We start from the raw sequence: 20,335 nt of genomic DNA on the forward strand, positions 1-20,335 counted from the left end.
AAATGTATTTGGCGTTCCTTCTAGGAGGTCGGGAAGAGGTCGTCCCTCTAAAGGTGTTGCTATCATTGTCCGTGCCTCGCTTCGTGCCTCGACGTTTAAAGAAGCGGACTTTTATGTTGCAGTGAAAATTGATAGTGCTGTTGTGCTCTCAGTCTATATGCCAACGATCTACAGGACTGTCCAATCTGACAATGAGTTTAATATTGCTTGCGGAAAAGTAGCCGCTGTTCCTACATTATGCGCAGCGAAAAAACTTTCCTGTATCATTGCTGGAGATATGAACTCTAACCTCTCTGATGCTAATGATCCGATAAGTCAAATCCTGCTCGCAGCTTGCCCGAGTCGCGGGTAATGAGAAACAGAGCAGACTTTGCGTATGTGCATAATTCCGGCTCCCCTTCTTCGCTCGACTTTTTGCTCCGCTCTCCCGACTTGAGCACACGGTGACTGTGAGGTTGATATCGGCTTCTGTGTTTCTGATCACCTTCCAGTGGCTAATACCTTCATTATTAATGACCTCCTGAATAATGCTCCAAATGATACTCCAAAGGAGAAAAAGTGGTTCCAGAAGACTGAATGGCAAAAAGCGAATTTAGCCCTGTTCAGGTCTGTGTGTGACGGAGTCCTGGAAAAGGTTAAAGTCCCTTTCCAGCTACTACTCCAAAGCTCGCCGATTGCATGTGATGAGAAACAAATACTTCTAAATATCTACTGTAGGGAAATAACTCACGCCTTGCGATGTGCAGAAAAAAACCACGCTGCAGTATCTTCAACTCCTTTGCCAACCCTCATATCTTAGCTTTGTCACCTTTCTGGTCTTTGTTTACTTTTGATGATGAAAAAAACAGTCCGTACAGTGTTCTATAAGTTTGCAGAATATCTGCTTAGCCTTCCCCCTGGCTAAGAAACCGCCAGATTTCAGTACGTTACGGACTCGACGACCCCTTCGTCGTGATCGCGACCAGGAGGGAAAAGTTCCTGAAGTCTTTAGACCCAACGCATAATATGTATTTAGGTATAGTCAGTAATGTGTAATGGTTGTCTTTTTATGTAAATAGTTTCGCCATTGGTTTTTTGTTGTTGTTTTTTAGTTATTGAAGTATCAATTTAAGTTATTCGTTCGTTCGATGTGTTTTGTTGTTTTCTTTTCATTTTCTCTCTACTCCATTTTTACTTTTTCGTATTGTTAAAGACGGGTAATAAAAATCATTCATTCATTCATATCTCACTCTTACCTTCTTCTTTGCTCCTTTACCCTTGAACCACTGTCAATTGATAGAAGTTTTCATAAGATAGAAACTTCATTTAGAAATTTTGAAATTATAAAATCTAAGAAAGTTTCGCTGTAGTTCGATTAAAGAGAAATGAATTCCTGACGAATAATCAAGATTTTATCGAAAACCTATGGCATACAAATATTTCCCCTAAAACATCAAATATATGGATACAATCTGTAAAAGAGTACCTAGGCTACTTTTTGACTTTCAAAGGAGATGGAGGGGATGACCCCTCCATCCCCTCAGCATGCTTGCAGTCTACTTTTGTGCATTTTCACTCGCTTGCATTTGAATCTGTTCAGAAAAAAAGAAATTTGATATTTCAAATTTTAACTTTAATCAAGTTTGAGCCAATTAATCGAGCCCTCCTCATTTCCATTTTGTGAAAAACTAAAATTTAACAAAAGCATAACGAAAATACTACCTCCCAATCCTGGCAGTTTTCACTGTAGACAAGATAATCTGGGATAAGAAGCTATATGCTTGTCTTCGTCACAATTCCGTCTTCATCATAAATGTTTAATTACAGGTCTGCCATTTTTGATGTTTACTATGTATTATAAATCCTGGCGATTTGGATACGAAATGTGCAAAATATACATGACAAGTACATCAGTCAACCAGTACACCAGTTCTATGTTACTGACGATTTTATCTGCTGACAGATATTTGGCTGTATGTCATCCTATTGCAGCAACCAACTTAAGGACTCCAAACATTTCTAAGGTAAGCTTTTGTCAAATAGTTTTGCATATTCCAAAGTACGAACTCTGAATGGGAAAATTTAATGTATCTGAAAATATCGAAGACATCCCTGTCTTTGAATACCTACTGTAAAGTGTTTCAAGCGAATATACCAAAAATTAAACATTTAACAAGGAAAAATAAAATTGCAGCGTTGAGGGATGCTTGGAGGATAAATAACAGTGCAATATATATTTTGAGGGTGGTAACTTGGAGTTCCCGAGGATCCTGAAAACGATTGTAAAAAGGACAATCAGGCAGTTCTGTAAATATGTAAATGAAGCGTTGACATCAATGAGTGAAACTTGATATTTATGTTATTTTTCTTGTTGAGTGTAATTAAGATGGGCCCTTGGCCTTAAGATGGGCCTTAATATTTCCTTTTGTACCGTCAGTGAGACTTCTTTAATTCGTACTATAATTCACGTGTTTGCATTTTTTTGTTTTAACTTATACTACACACTGAAGACACCATTGAATCACTACTCTCATTACAACTTAAATCCTCGCTGACCCCCCCCCCCTTAATGGTAAACTAAAGTTTCGAGTCAGTTTTTTTTTTTACAATGGAGGCATATTTTTTACTATAGATATTTTAGAATTGCTCACATTTATCATAAAAATTCTCTGGTATAAGAAACAAAAACTTAATCAAGGAAAAAATTAGACCTTTTTGTTGAATTGGGTGTCCTCTACATGATTTACTAGGGTTGCTTAATTGACACTTCCTATCAAACCTGTTAGGAATTATGTAATTCTAAATATAATTTAGAAAATAAGATTTAAAAGAAAATAAAAGACCTACAGGTTCTAAAATAACCTGGCCTAGGTTCAGAATAATTTCAATTGGTTATCTAAGGTTACAACTGAACATCCAAAGAAATATGCAATATAATCTTTTCAAAAAGTAGAATAGAAAGCAATCAAAGACAAGATTAATCACAAAAGTTAGTAAGGTGTGAGATAGCATAGTATTATATATAAAGCAAAAATTTTGTTAAATTCTGCATCTAAAGGGGCCTTCCCCAGGCCACTCAGCATGTCCTCAGGTGGTGATAGAGAAACGCCCTACAGATATGTAGGGAACCTAGCTAGGATGGACAGACCAAGAGGGGACCTTGTCGCTGGGGTTCCATAATAACCTGGGGCATTCTCACCCTGGGCTGTAAATGCAGATGGAGAAGGAACAAGGCCCCTCAAATGTACACTCAACAGGGCCCATCGGTGTGTGCACACGTCCCGTGAGTTACAAACCTTCTTCCAATATTGGGTTAAATTCCATGGTGACACAGAACACCATCGTAAGAGGATCCTCTACAGGAGGACAACTGCGGCAGGACGTGAGATCCAGATCTATGAACAAAGACCTCTGAAAAGGGCTGCCTCGACCCTTTTGGGGTACCTGCAAGACTGGAGACCTTGCAGTCAGCTCTATGCCCACTTGATGAGTAGCATCCCTCGAGAAAATTATAGCCTAGTAAATGACAAAGCATTCGCAAGGGATTCTCATTAATGGATAATTCTTCTGCGCCTGGTCTATTTGGGCAGCCGTTTTTGGGCTAAAAAGCCTCTTCCTAGCTAACTTATCTACTATGGGTTGCCTCTCCGTAGTTGCATCATATCTGTGGGTAATGAGTCGGAGGTAATAGGCTTGAGACTGTCTGTGTATGATTTTGACTCTTGTTGATAGAAAAGCATCGCAAAGTGCTGAAAATCATGTTGTAACCAAGATGGGCCCAGGATTGTAAAAAGCCTCCATTCATACTGGAGGTCACAGGGACTTCTTGCTGTCCGGTTCTAAGCCGGCTTAAGCGTTTCGGTGTAGACCTGGGAAGATGTGCTGGTCCTCGTCCTGTACTGATATTCGGGACTATTGCCTTTCCTAGGACTAAAATAATGTTAATAATTTAAAGAATATGAAAATTGGAATTTGGAATGTTGCGACGTTAAAAAATAACTATCGTATCGACATTTTTACTGACGAATTCAGACGACAGAACTAGACTTATTAGGAGTTTCAAAAACTCATATTCCAGGATTAGGAAGCGTGAAACAAGGTAACATGGAATTTATTTACTCAGGTAGGAAGGATGGGGTACATAGACAGGGAGTAGGGCTCATGATGAATAAGGAAGCTGCTAAGTCTTGTTTAGGCTGAGAAGGTATTAATAATGGAATACAAATCGCTCATTTTTCAGGGTATCAGCTATAGTAGTATATGCCCCTGTAGAACCGACTTACGGAGATACTAGTGACTCAGATGAATTTTACTTACAGTTACAGGAGCAAATAGACAGGGTCCTAGGTGGAAATACGGTGTTTTTATTAGGATATTTTAACGTCCAGGTGGGTAGAAATAGGGATAGATTGTATCCGAGCCTAGGTAAATTTGGTGTAGGAAATGAAAACTGTAATGGCTACAGATTGCTGCAATTTTGTAGGTAAAAAATCTAGTATAATCTAGTCCATTTAATCTAGAAATGAAAACAATAACGGCTACGGACTGCTGCAATTTTGTAGGTAAAACAATCTAGTCATAACCAATACGATTTTTGGTCATAAAATGGCCCATAAGCTAACATAGTTTCGCGTGATGGTAAGACAGCAAACCTTATTGATTATGCTATTGTAAACCGAAGACTGGCAGGATCAATACAACATACTAGGGTATATAGGAGTGCTGTTATTAATATTAAAAGTTAATATCACCATCTAGTAGGGTCTAGGGTTGATTTAAAACTGAAATTTCAGAAGGGTAACTACCTCCTGGAAAGTTATGATGTTGGTAGACTCCAGGATGAGAATTTGAAAGAAAATTTCCAGGAACATTTGAATGCTAAAGTAGAGAGCTTAAAATTTGACAATGAGGAAGATGGATGGAATAATTTTAGGAAAAAAATTTGCGAAGTACCTGATAGTTTCTTAAAACAGAAAGTTAGGAGTGCAGCTAGGAATATTGGTGGAAAACTTTTATGTTTAATAGACAAAAGCAGGGAATTGTACAAAAATTATCTGAGTGATAGGTCATATGAAAACAAAAAAAAATGTAAAGAAAGTGAAGAAAGTATTTTTTAATTTTTGTCTAATAAAAAAATTCGCTTGTAATGCTCTGGACCATGGGCACTAATCACTTCCAGATAATATTCAAACCGAAAAATCCCAGACAAAAAATCTTTTAACCTCTATCGTGAATTTGAGCCCTCTTGAGTCAATAAGGGAATTTCAATAGCTGAAAATTCAGCATACAAATATAAAAATCTCCTTAAAAAGAACTCAATATGGTGATATTCACCCTTCTGGGGTCAATACGGGAAATTCAATGGTCACGAACTCAGCATGCAAATTGTCTCAGAAAAAATAATCCAAGAAAATAAAAACAGTTTTGTGAATAGTTTTCGGAGGTTATATTACGGCGAGTTGAACACATAGACAAAATCCAAACATTTCACGATTTTGAGAAATTTTAAGGTGATTGGAGTGGAGGTGGAACGTGCTCTCTGTGTTGGGGTTAATGGGAGGATAAGCTACTATTATTAAACAAAAAATTAAGTCAAATTTTATGATTTCAGAATGAAAGAAGCGCATAAAGCTGTAGTAAGGGTCACAGGAAAACTGGACATCATTGATTTTTAAAATAGAGTCAAGAGAAAAATAAAATTACGCATTACTTAAATAAAATATTGGGGATGTGGAGGACAGTACAGAGGCAGAATATAAATATTTATATATAAATATAAATATTTGAAGAATTTTGGGGAGGGCGAGGGTTATAGGGGACAAGTATGAAAAAAAATATTCTTGTGAAAAACCCACATCTTGTTTAATAGATATGACAATTAGAAAAAAATATCCTTAATGGGATTTGATACCTTAAAAATCATTTTGCGAATCTCAGCCTCAGCTTACCGTTTCAAAGATAGTGCCCGTTAGTAGATTTTCTCAGCACCAATGGAAACTCCCAAAGCAATCTTCGTAAAAATTAATAGGGGATCTTAAATATGGCAAGCTAGTTTAAAGTAGACAAAACGTATATTATCTTTCTAATGGGGAAGATTCCTGCTTCATGGTTAAAAGATCCTGGAGTGCCAAAAATCCTAGTAACATCAAGACTAGGCCTAGTCTAGCCAAGCTCTTTTCAAGAAGCATTCCTTAAAAGTATTTTTCAAAGAAAAGAGCTTTGCTGAACTAGGTTCTGATTTCTGTTTTAGCAGAACATACAATAAAAACAACACTTTCTAAGGCTATATGCTGATTTATTTATTTTTTGCTCCTTTTTTGCTGTTTAACAGTACACGTTCTTTATTTTTGAAATAAGTCACGAATTTCCATGTTAAAATACTTTATGTAGGCAGGTAATCTTTATCCTTAAAAAATGAATTATTGGTTTTTCGCTCACATTTAAGATGTTTATGGCTGTGTAAGTTTGGACTTGACCAATTTAATGAATTATTTTTCATTTTAGGTGTCCTTGGTACTTTAAGCAAAGCGCTTAGATTCAATATAAAAATAACTTAAATAATATGCATCTGATTCGACAAGGTTTTCAATCAAGACAGGTAGCACAACGGGAACTGCCAAAGCTATGAAATTACTCAAATGAAACTTTGTTTTCGTGGATTTTTAAGGTTTTTCAAACCGGTAAGCTAGAATATTTCTAGGGACTGCCTTTTCCTGAACTTCAAAAAGAATATTCTACTCCGTTCAATTGAAAAAGCAAAATTTACTTTCCTAATAATGTATCTGTCATTAAATTTGAATATTTCTATTTCACACAATAAACGGAAGAAGTTAAAAGGTTTTTCTAAAGTTTCCTTAAAATTAGGTGATGGTTTTTAGTTTTCTGTCGTTTGTTCGGATCTCTTATCTAAGCTCTAAAAGTTAAGACATGACAGCCCAGTCAGTTCTAAATATTTTGGCCACACGAACTGCTGGCTGCTGCCCCCCCCCCCCCCCGAAAAACATCCCTTCGGAAATTACCTCCCGTAAAATTCCCCCGGAAAATACCCCTCTGCGGAAAAACACCCCCCGGAAAATACCCTCCTGTGGAAAATACCCCCCGGGGAAAATACCTCCCTCCCGAAAAATACACCCCTGTGGAAAATAAGGCTTTCCAAATTTGAGAATTTTCTTTGAGTTTTTTTTATTTTCCGCAGGGAGAAGGAATTTTGATACTTATGTATTATATGCGACGCACTCAAGTTTACGCTGTGTAAAAACTCGAGAACAAACCCGTTTCTGCGTTAGTTTCTTTCAGCTTAGCGCGAGACAAGACAAAATAAATGACAGAATATATAATTTAGGCTATATATTTGCACATAAGGGGGGGAGGTGGGTAAAGAATTTGGACAGTTTGAAGTCAGAAAACAATTCTTACTTAATAATATGCATTATAATTGTACATAACACATTTTGCATACAGACCAGCTATACTTTACCCCCTCCCCCTAATGTGCAAATATATAGCCCAAATTTGTTTCTAAAGCAAAGAAGAAACAAACGAAAAAACCGGTTTGTTCTCGAGCCAGTTTTACACATCGTACACTTGAGTGAGTGGCGTATAATGCACATGTACCGGAACTTTTCATGGAGAGAGCCAGATTTCCCGATATTATTATATAAAAACGATCAGAAATTAAATTGTAAAAAAGAAGTTTATCAACTGAAAGTAAGGAGCAACATCAAAACTTAAAACGAACAGAAATTATTACGTATATGAAAGGAGTTTCCCCTTCCACAAGACCTTGCTCTTTACGCTAAAGTTTTAACTTCTTGTCCTAAATTCTTTAAGAACGATTCTGTTTTTTAATTCCTGAAGTGTTTAATTAGAACAATAAGCTTTGTTTTAAAATTCTATACAAAAAAACTTTAACGTAATGAGCGAGGCCTTGAGGAGGAGGCAACCCCTTTCATATACGGAATAATTTCAGTTCTTTTTAAGGTTTGATGTTGCTCCTTACTTTCAGTTGAAAAATTTGTTTGTAATTTTTGTTTAATTACTTACAGATAATATTTGTTAATGGGAAACAAACAGAACAAGTTTTTTTTTTTTTTTAAGTAAAGAGCTTCATTAGGCCAAAAATGAGCAGAAATAAAGTCAAATAATCTTAAAAGAAAAAAAAACTATGGAGTATAATAGAAAAAAAAAATAAAAATATATAAAATACTTTTTTAGGAGGGGGTAAAGTAAAGTGGGTCTGCATGTAAAATGTGTTAGGTACAATTACTCTGCATATCATGAAGTAAGAATTGTTTTCTGACACCTGACTGTCCAAATACTTTACCCCCCCCCCCTCCCCCTTTTGTGCAAATATATAGCCAAAATTATATATTTCCCATCTATTCGGTCACTTGTCTTTGTCTTGCCTCGTGCTAAGCTGAAAAGAAACTAACGAAGAAACCAGTTTGTTCTCGAGTTTTACACAGCGTAAACTTGAGTGAGTGGCATATAATATACAAATACAGGAATTTCTTCCCCTTGTGGAAAAAAACTCAAATAAAATTCTCAAATTTGGAAAGCCTTATTTTCCAAGGGGGAATATTTTCCCCCGGGAGGGGGAGGGTATTTTCATGGGGGTAAATTTCCCCAGGGAGGAAGGTGGTATTTTCCGCGCGGGGTATTTCCCACGGAAGAGGAAAATTTTCTGGGGAGGGGGGTGTTTTCCGAGGGGGATATTTTCTGGGGGGTATTTTCCGGAGTGGTATTATCCACAGGGAGTATTTTCCTGGGGGGTGTTTTCTGGGGGTATTTTCCGCGGACTATTTTCCGCGGGGGAATTTTCTGGGGGTAATCACTGGAGGAGGGGGCGACTAATATCACACAAACTATAATGAGTCATAATGAATAATATGGGGTGATCTTTTACGGTATCAAATACCCGTAAGAGGGTTATTTCTTTCTGTCGTGCAGCTTTTACTCGGCGGTTTAAAGACGAAGAAATCTAGGAGAAATACACTATGTAGTGGAACAATACAGCTCCATTATGGTTTTAGCAAATGAAATTATGGGATCCTGTCTATAGGCTAAAGATACCGAAATATTATTCGTCAAATAATTGCTGATTCATCACTTTTTCAACGAAGCGAACATACCCCAGTAGAAGCAAACGGTTGATAAAGGTAAATAATGGGACCCTTAGGAGCACATTAACTCATTATCGGAAAACGAACGATATACATCCTTCGGATTTCAGCACGGCAATATAAAGTTATGTGCAAGATAATTTTTCATATTTAAAAACGGTATAGATTGTCTGAGGCATTTCAAAAGGCTTTATGTTACATTTTTTCTGAATAAATGGGATTTATCCTACATTCTTAAGCTCAGTCCGTTTGATCAATTTGTTCCAACTGCTTTCCTATGCGTCAGTTGGTTATTTACATTAATAAAGTAATAATAATAATTTATTTTTAAAAATCTAATGTAATTTGAATGTAATTCCTTTTTTTTACTTAAAAGTAGTTTAATATGAAGCTTTCCAATTAACACAATTTCAAGTACTTCGCTTAAATGAAATAGAACTTTTGTAAATTCAATCATTCATTAATAGCAGTCAAAATAACAGTAGCACATTCTTTTTCCCTCTCCTCAAAGATTTTTTCTCCCTAAGTTAACACCTTTTAGATTACGTAATTTTCGTTACTCAAGTAAGCAAGGGCGGATCCAGGATTTTTTCGGGGGGGGGGGGTTACTAATTTTTGACTCAGTTTTCGACTAATTTTACTGATTTTTACCTAGGTTTTACTAATTTTCAACTTATTTTCCACTCGGTCAAAAATTCGGGGGGGGGGGGGTTAAAACCGGGTAACCCCCCCTGGATACGGCCTTTCAAGTAAGTTACTCTTCTTGCTGACCTAAAACTTAAATATATGTGCTCCTGTATGTAGTCATGGCTGCCAGAATGGCTGTCACAGAATGGCTGACAGCCAGTCATGGCTGTCACAAGCCTTTATTAGTACTGAAAATTTCAACTTAATAGGCTACTCTAAGCTATTTCTGGGATATAGCTGTTATACCTTTTTAATAACCTGAATCGATGGTAAGCGACATTCAAATAAATAACACATTCTTCCATAATTTCCTTGTCAAAACGTGGTGTCTATGTTCAATGTGTGTATGTCTGTGTGTCTTATTCTACCTGCAACGACTATCGTACTGATGCAAAATATGATGGGATTTTAGACAATTTCTAAAAAATGCTCACGTCTTATACGGAAACAAAGAGTTGCAATACAAGAGTTTTATTTGCTTATGCCAAATCCCCAAATGTATTTCAAGGCTGAATGAAAGCATTAAGCATCTTATCACAATAGGAATTCTGTTACAATCTGATCAAGACAGTCGATTCATCGATGTGACATCCGTAATGTCACTATACAGGAATCCCGAAGTCTGCCGGCCAGATATGGACACAGCAAATGTGATATATCACAACACAGTTGGTCATGGAATTTTGATCGGTCAGCGTCTCCAAAAGCTAGCTTAGGGAGAATGTACTGCCTTATTACATGGTTAAATAAAAATACAACAACTTTTTGCAACTGAAAGTAAGGAACAGCATCAAAACTTAAACCGAACAGAAATTATTACGTATATGAGGGGATGCCCCCTTCTCTAAACTTTTCTCTTTGCGCTAAAGTCTGACTTTTTGTGCCAATTATTTAAGAAAAACCATTAGAATTACAAGCTTTCTTAGAGGTTCTAAAAAATCTTTAGCGAAAGAGCGAGGTACTGAGGAGGGGGAATCCCCTCGTATACGTAATAATTTCGGTTTGTTTTAAGTTTTAACGTTACTCCATTGTAAGTATATATATATATATATATATATATATATATATATATATATATATATATATATATATATATATATATATATATATATATATATATATATATATATATATATATATATATATATATATATATATATATATATATGTAAGTTTTTATTTTTTCTAGAACTTATAATTATCAATAAAAAAAAGTTCCCTCCAGATCCTCTAGGATCACTGTTTCAATATGAGTACCCCTGGGGAAAACAAACAAACAAATAAACCATATCTGTCATCTTTCTTCTGGCAAAAAATTCAAAATTCGATATTTTGTATATAGAAGCTTGAAACCTCTACAACAGGGTTCTCTGATATACTGAATTTGATGGTGTTTCTTTCATTAAGATCACTTGATTTTGGGATGGTTTTCCCCTCTCCCTTTTTCGAAAACTGGACAAAAATTTCACTTGATTTTTTGGGGGTGTTTCTTTGACGATGTAACAGAACATTCAAATGCCTCATACATATTTTACATAATTGTTCTAGGAGGTTAAGATGCGTGTGATTCTCAATAATTTTAGTGCCTATAAATACATAAACGTATTTAATAGATATTGAGCAATTTAATTTTTAAGAGTCATTAGTAACCCGAAGAGAAGTGTTCTAGGAGAAATATATACGAAATCATTTGGGAAAACTGGTATATTGGGATATTCTCGCATAAAAGGCCGATCTAGATAGATCAGAAGTGCGAGAAAAATCGTTTCTTTTTTTCGAAATTATTTCTTTTCCTGTAGACCAGGGCACTTTGTATCGATGAAGTTGTCGTAAAAACTTCTAAAAGGGCTCATTCAATTGGAAATCGGAGTGGCTTGTGCCCTTTTTAATAGTCGAAAGTGATTGAAAGGCAACTAACACCCCTTCCACGCCCACTAATTCCCGAAACACATCCAATCAAAATTTTGAGATAGCCATTTTGTTCGGTGTAGTTGATTTCCGGATAGAAATCGTGTTTTTGAGGAGGATACTCTCCCACAGCCCTCAGGGCAAGGGTTGTAAGTTATGCCCTGGGGGCATATAAGTTTTTTATTGAAAACGTTTTCGCCGAAACTTCAAAAACGGCTCATTCGATTGGAAATTCAAAGGGCTAGTGCCCTTTCGAATAGTCGAAAGTGATTGGATGGCAACTAACCCCCCTCTCACGCCCTTCTTTTCTCCAAACACATCCAATCAAAATTCAAAGATAGCTATTATGTTCAACGTAGTTGAAAGTTCTGGAAATTAGGTCTTTGAGGGTGACAACCTCCCACAGCCCTCAGGGCAAGGCCTTTAAGTTATGCTCTGGGAGAATATAAGGTTTTTATGCAACGCGTTGTCGTAGAAACTTCAAAAAGGGCTCATTCGATTGGAAATTGAAATGGCTAGTGCCTTTTCTAATAGTTGAAAGTGATTGGAAGGCAACTAGCACCCCTTCCACGTTTACTGAAAAAAAAAATCCACTTTACTGAAAAATTACAAATGAATGTGCATTGTCAGTTTAATGTACATATACTGATATTTAGTAATCAAAATGTTAATATTATTTGATTTATTAAAGTTATAAAAGTAAAAAAATTTACATTTTTTTCTAGTAAAATGCAAATTATGTTCTGGCCTTGGGAAGGCATAGGGGTTTAGAGCCCAACTTATGTTAATTTCTGCTCCTTTTGAGTTTGACTCGATTATTTATTGTAATTTCTTTTCGTTTGGGGTTTCATTTATTTATCGATGCTGGTTTATGGTAGTTGCACGCTTGGTAGATTATTTGATTTTATTTTTGCTCATTTTTTGTTTAATGGAGTTCTTTACTTTGCTTTCGAAAACTTATTTTGTGGAATTTTTTTTTTAATTAATTTCTATAAATGATGATTCTTTGTAACCAACACCTGAACTATCAAACGTGATAAGATGTGAAGTTTGAAAACCTGGACCATCAATTGCGACAATACCAATACGGATATGCAGATATGCAAAAACGACAACTAGAGCGTGTTAAAAATGAAAATGAAAGACAAAGACACACGCGGTAAGATGACATACGACATCGAACAAATGAGAGAGTCAACAATGAAAATGAAAAGCAGCGAGTCAATGAAAATCAACCTGGACAGCGAGAATCAAAACGTGTCAAAATTGAAAATGATAGCAATAATGATCGGGTTTGGTATTTTGACATGGATAAGGTCATCAATGCCTACCATACCTTTGTTAAAAAAAAAAAGGTTCGGCGATATGTATTTCATAATGACAAAAGATAAGCCGAGGTGTAACGAAGCAAAAAATTTGAAAATGATAGCGATGATGATTGGGTTTTGGATTTCGACATTGATAAGGTCATCAATACATACCATTGAAAATCCAATATGTGCACTGGATAAATCGTTCGAAGAAAAAGAAGTTTTTCCCACCATCTGAACAATTAAAGGTGCTCATGCATTATACCCACTGTATAATATACTGCTAGTTTGGTTAATGCTAATGAAATAAAATAAAATATGATTAATATAGAATAGTTTAGAAAGAAATTTGGGCTATATAAATTTGGGCTATATATTAGGGGGGGGGGGGGGGTGAGTGGGGGGGGAAACAGATAAAAAAGTTATAATTACAATTTTTTATTATTTTAATTCTGTCTTTGGCAAATTTCAAATTATAATTTTATCATTTATTTTCGATCACCCGTTTCACACAACTCGACTCTAACATGTATATATATATATATATATATATATATATATATATATATATATATATATATATCATGGGATCAATTTTTGGCTGACCATATATTTACTTTTAGTGTATTTGATTGTGTTTCTTCGTCATTTTTTTTACCGAGATGGGTATGTTGTTTAATTTTAGGAAGTGGTTTCATTTTTATAGTTTACTTTTTTCTATTTACCTAGTTATTTTTGTCCTTAGTTTTTATTTTTCTTACTATTAAGTATAGAAGCTTCACAGAGGTTAGAAAAGGTCTAAATTGGGGGCTATTGAGAAGGAAACATCTTAAGAAAGCAATTCTTACTTCATAATATGCGGAATAATTGTAGCTAACACATCTTGACTGCAGCTCCACTATACTTTACCTCCAGCTCCTCCCCCTTAATGTGCAAATATATAGCCCAAGTTGTATAACTCCCCTGCATTCCGCCACCCGCCACTTTTGTTTTTCCGGATCGTGTTTCATCGCAGTGGATTCATTTTGCGGGTAGACGGGTGGAAACCCAAAAGGCGCACTGGTGGAATACATACGAAATATATAATATGGGCTATAGATTTGCATATTAGAGGGGGGCTCGAGGGTAGGGTATAGTAGAGCTGCAGTCGAAGAGCGTTAACACTTTGCATGTTTCCTTCTCCATAGCCCTAATTTAGACATTTACCAGAGGTTTATTTTTTGTACGTTATGTTGACATTAACGACTTTCTTTATTGGAATTGAAATGACAATCTAAATTAAACACATCTTCACTAAAGTAAAACATATTTCATTTACTATAAAAGAAAACTCTGTCTAGCATGCAAAAAGCACATACTACTACTACTACTAACAACTCAACGCAGCACCAAGCGTCCTGAGGCCAACACAGCACCTCAAGCTCCTCTTCCATAGCAATATGTTCAAATGCCCCGTCTTTAAAACCACCCAGGAAGTTCTAATCTTCCTTAAATCTTTCATCATGACATTCTCCCACCCCAACCGATAACGAAATGCTTTTTGTTCAGTCATAGACGGTGGGCAGAAAAGAACAATTTTTGGCAATATGTCATCCTTCATCTGCAGAATATGCCCTAGCCATTACAAGCTTTATCTCATTATTGCCCTGGAAAGTGGGATTGAACCACGCTTTTCGCACAGCCTACTGTTTGAAATATGGTCAGTCAGTCGGGCACCCAAAACAATCCGTAGACAATTTCTCTGGAAAACATCTTGCGAATCTTCCTCTGCAAATCGCAGAACCATATTTGATCACTGTCATTGCTGTAATTTTTCAATATTCTAATGCTGGTTTTCATATAAGGGACATAGCTAAGAAATAAAAGCGAAATATAGAAGCAGAATAATTGATTTAGAACCAACATTATTTAGACGGGAAAATCAAAATTGTCAGAGGCAGTGATGTAGTGTTGCCTTTATAAAGTCCATTACGTTTCAATGTTTTATTATTTTTTTTCCCCCAGAGGCACTTCATGTGGAAATGGCGGTTGCATAAACTTTATAGGGGGCTCGTTTGATTGAAAATCGAAAGTTCTAGTGCCATTTTATAGAATCAAAAGTGGTCTAAGGTCAACTAGCCCCAATGCACGTCCTTTCTCCCCCAAATACATCTGATAAAAGTTTTGAAGTAACCATTTTTGTTAAAAATATTTGAAAGATAGGATAACAGAACTACTGGGTCGACACAACCCCCCAGAGCCCAGTGGCAAATGTCTTAAGTTATGCCCTGGGGGAATATATAGTTTTTATGGAAGGGATGGTCGTTACAACTTCAGAGAAGGCTTATTTGGTTGGAAATTGGAATTTCTAGTGGCCTTTGAAGAGTAAAAAGTGACCCGAGGTCAACTTTCTCCCCAAATGTGTCCAATCAAAAATTTTGAGATAACTATTTAGTTCAAAATAGTTCAAAGACAAGATTATGCCCCGGAGCATATAAGGCTTTTATGGAAGAAGTGATTGTATACTTTTAAAGGGGTCTCATTCAATTCGAAATTAAGAGTTCTAATTCTCCTTTTAAGAGTCACAATTGACCAGAGAGCAACTAGACCCCCCTACGGTCTCTTTTCGCCAAATGTATCCGATCGAAATTTTGAGATATCTGTTTTTTTTTCAAAATAGACTGAAAATCATAAAAAAACGGGGCGACAAGACCCCCTAAAGCCCGGGGGCAAGTGTTGTAAGCTGTGCCCTGGGTTATATATGATTTTTATGGAAAGGATGCTCGTATATACTTCAGAGGGTGCTCATTTGATTGAAAATCAAAAGTTCTATTACCCTTCTTAAGAGTCAAAATGATCGGAGGCACCTAGACCCCCCGAGCCCTTTTTACCAAAATGCTTCCGATCAAACTTTTGAGATAACCATTTTTTTCAATTTTGAGATAGCTATTTTGCTCAAAATAGTCAATTTGTCATATAACAACACCTTTCGGGTTGCCACAGCCCTACAAAGTGGGGCTGTGTCAAAATATTACAAAAAAAAAAAACTGTGGAAACGACTCCAATATAACAGGGCTGACTCTGTTGTGCAAAGTCCCATTCCTAACGAAAGTTGGGTAAACCATTACATGAACGTGTTTGTGCCGCCACCCAATGAGCTGAACTCCGTATATAAATATGAGTTAGTTCAAGTTCAAGTTCTTTTAATTTCTCATTATATCACTACAAGAAAAAATAACACTAGTACAATATGAATCAATGGAAAAGAAAATATTTACAGAGGGTGCCTAAACAGTGAGTTATACTCAAAAACAGGCACCATAAAAAATAATAATAATAATAATAATAATAAATGATGAAAAGAAATAATAATACATTAGATATACTCGGAAGAAAAATTAGACACCACACTGAACCCAAAGCCCACACCTCAAATCAATATATTACCACATAATTAAATTTTTATCAACAATAGCACCGGCCTACATGACTTCAAATAAATAAATAATTATCTATAATTACTTATTAGATATAGTTTGAATTTAGTCTTAGAAGCTGGAATAGAAAAACGCGAATCTATATTACTTTCATAAATATTCCAGAACTTTATTATTGAATTTTTAGGAGAGAATCTGGATCGTTCAGTTCGAATTCTAGTTCAAGGTAATTTGGCTGAACTTCTAAGTTGCTAGAATTTAAAGCCAATTGTAGTAATTCTTTCTTTGTTTTAGTCTGAAAAGGACACAATGAATAGGAAGGACTAGATCAACTGGCAATATTCTTAAAAAATGTATAAAGGCTCTTAGTAGGGTATTTATCGGGGATGGAAAATGGGGAAGGAAGGAGTGCTTTTAACGTACAAAGGGCATTATTTTGAAGACGTTGAAAGGGCTTAATTAGACATTTGCTAGTATTTAAATAAGCAATTGGACAATAATTAAAATAAGAATGGATTAGAGAATAATAAACTGACTTAAGAGCAGGGAAAAAGAGGTGGAATTTTTGATACCGCAGTAACCCTACATTCCATCCTAGCTGTATCCTTAGCCTATCAAGAAGAACTTAGAAAGGCAATTAATCAGCGCAAAACTCCACCGTACTGCTGTCATCATTTCCAAATGGTATATTGAGATAATAGTGAGAAAATTGAAAAAGAATAAGTCTCCAGGGCTCGATAGGATCACTCCGAGGCACTTACAGCACGGCACAAAATTAAACATGAGTACTTAGCCTTACTATTCCAAATGAGCATAGAGCAGGGACTCATACCTGTCAACTTTCATGGTTGCCGCATATCCAATATTCTGAAAAAGAATCAAGACCCCTTGCTTTGTAAAAGTTACAGGCCAATCACACTTTCATCGGTTATCAGCAAAGTATTGAGAAGGTACTGTTGCCCCATATTACGTCGCACGCTCTAATGGGAGACAAACAATTGGATTCAGAAATGGGTGCGGCTGTGGCAACGCCCATCGGTTACTAAGACGAATAATTAGGTCTACATCTTAAAAAGCCACTGTTTGCCTAGAACGTCGACATTTCTGCTGCTTTCGGTTCTATCGTCCACTCGCAAGCATTGTGATGCCTCTTAGATTAAGGATTCAACCTTCGCATTGTCCTTGTTTTCCATGATTGGTACTCCCACACGCATATTCGTCTAGCTTTGGGATGGGAAACAATTGCCGGTTATCGCAAGCAAAAGCTTTCTGAACCCATTCAGCTCTTCAAAGGAGTTCGGCAAGGACCTGCTCTAAGCCCTGTCATTTTCAATTCTGCGATTTACTCTGTAACTAGACTCGCTCGAGGGACGTTCTTTTGGGAGGGCTTGGATCTAAGTTTCATTTCTTATGCAGATGACTTGTTGCTCCTAAGCAGCACGCTAAGGGGACTACAAGAGAGTGTTTGTCTCCTTGTGACCCTACACAGAAGAATAGGACTACGAGTCAACAAAGAAAAAACGGAATTTATCGATTTTACCGGCACTAATTCGACCAATTCTAATCTTGGCCTTGATGGTATCAGAATCCAGCAGTCCCAGTCCGTAAAATACCTTGGAATCATGTACGGTAAGACGCCTAGGTCAACTAGAAGCCTGTTGACCGAATCAGTCTGTAAATCTATCCGCTCAGCTTCTGGGAAAGCTGTCAAATGCAAGTAGTCATTTAATCGATTTATTAAGTCAAAACTTTTCAACGCCGTCGTCTCTCCTGCCATCTGGTACATATCACCCTTGTGGGAAATGTTGCCCCTCACCGGGCGTCGAAAAATACGAACCACGTATTACAGATTTGTAAAATTTTTGTTGGGACTTCCACTAAGATTTTCTAACACGGAGATTTCATCCATATATGGAATCCTTGATCCATCAACGAAGGTGATTGATCTAGAACGGAGGACCTCAAGACGATCCCTCAGTAAACTCTACGACTCACCGCTGACTCAACTGTTTCTGTGAATGCAATTACCTGCATTTAATTTTTAGTCTCAAATATTTTTTTCTTCTTTCTTTTGTTTCATTCTGTACTCCACTTTTTTTCCATTTATTCATTGTAAGCGGGCACAAATTTAATAAATATATATATATATATATATATATATATATATATATATATATATATATATATATATATATATATATATATATATATATATATATATATATATATATATATATATATATATATATATATACTACTTTATTATTACTTTATTATACTTTTACCGTCAGGTAAGGTGGCAGTAGTCAAACTCTTGTTTGGCGTCGCCATTACCTCTTACGTTGGTATATCTATTAACAAAAGCTTCTCCGGTTTTGCAATACAAAGATGGGGTTAAGACACCACAAATCCTCACGAAAAACAAACGTTTCCACAACGATCCAATTCTTCTCACATGGTCGAATCAGATCAGTTTCTGTTTTGTGGTACACGGGGTTAAACGGATAGACACTATCCCATGTAGTTCTTTGGTTTTAATTCAACATATAAAATATTTTTTATTTAGTAGAAAGAAAATGAGTTTATAGTTTTGTTTATGTTTGAGCCTGGTGGTTAGTAGGCCAGATAATTATTTGTATTTTAATGGTTTAGCTGCGGTAAATCCAGTATTTGGGTATGAATAATACCTTTCATAAGTTTATATTTTACAAATTACATAAGGTCATAACAGCTTGGCCGTATAGACTGTCATTACATAAGGTCATAACGCCTAGGGCGTATAGGCCGTCGTTACATAAGGTCATAAAGCCTAGGGCATACAGACCGTCATTACATAAGGTCATAACGCCTAAGGCGTATAGGCCGTCATTACAAAAGGTCATAACGCCTAGGGCGTAGAGTCCGTCATTACATAAGGTCATAACGCCTAGGGGGTACAGTCCACCATTACACAAGGTTATAACGCCTAGGGCGTAGAGGCCGTCATTACATAAGGTCATAACGCCTAGGGCGTATAGGCCGTCATTATATAAGGTCATAACGCTTAGGGCGTACAGACCACCATTACACAAGGTTATAATGCCTACGGCGTATAGGCCTTCTGGCAGCGGATAAGTTGGTCTGGAAATTGCAGCTCCGATTAGTCCCAGCGTCTAATTATAAATATTTTATAGTTGGATAAAATTATGGATTTATAATATTGTAATTGTTTAAATATGTTAAAAAAAATAAAAAAATAAAAATAAAATGAAAATAAATTTAATTTTTTCATAATGAATAATCAAGATGCAGTTTTGGAAATGTTGAAATCACTACAGGATGAAATGAAAAATATGAAGTCACATATTGTCTGTTTACAAAATAATGGAAGATCCTTTTCCGAGCGTGACCACACCTCCAACACTAACAGGGGGAGGACCCCTCAACAACGGCCTCGAGAGACCGAGAAGATACAGCAGATGGCAATTCTGAGAATGAGGACAATGATTCTTTGCATTTCGATGACGAGCAGTCGATGGTAGACACCGATCCCGGAACAGATGACAAGGTCTTTTTGGCAGAGTCGCTGGACCTTGTATACGAAGTACTGGGTGACACCATTTACCCCAGGCCTACCATTACCATCCAACAGCCTCGCTCAGCGGCAGAGCCGGGTTTGGCAATTGAGCCATTCAAGTCACCAACTGGACAAGTAGAGGACATAAATGTCTTATCGGTTGACAGAAAGTCATTCTTGGCCTTAGAGTCTTCCACCCAAGCAGCTATGAGCATGATGTCATACAGTGACCTCATGTTAGGTACTGTCATAAAAAAGTTAAAGGCAGAGAATGTCTCTCCTGACGCAATTCCAAAACTGATGAACCTCTTGGTATCTATCAATAGACGTCAGCAACACCTTTCAAATATTCTTTAT

At 36.4% G+C, this 20,335-nt stretch overlaps 1 protein-coding gene across 1 annotated transcript in view; it reads left to right on the forward strand.

Moving 5' to 3' along the window:
* LOC148941992 (somatostatin receptor type 2-like) overlaps positions 1-20,335 on the forward strand; it is a 272,171-nt gene that overhangs the window by 125,599 nt on the left and 126,237 nt on the right. The window contains exon 4 of the mRNA XM_089103544.1: positions 1,807-2,003. Coding sequence (XP_088959670.1) covers positions 1,807-2,003 — 197 coding nt within the window. The remainder of the gene's footprint in view (positions 1-1,806; positions 2,004-20,335) is intronic.

Source organism: Artemia sp. Qi Xiang Cuo, chromosome 17 (genome assembly GCF_049724085.1).
Source record: "Artemia sp. Qi Xiang Cuo chromosome 17, ASM4972408v1, whole genome shotgun sequence".
NCBI classification, from domain to species: Eukaryota; Metazoa; Arthropoda; class Branchiopoda; order Anostraca; family Artemiidae; genus Artemia; species Artemia sp. Qi Xiang Cuo.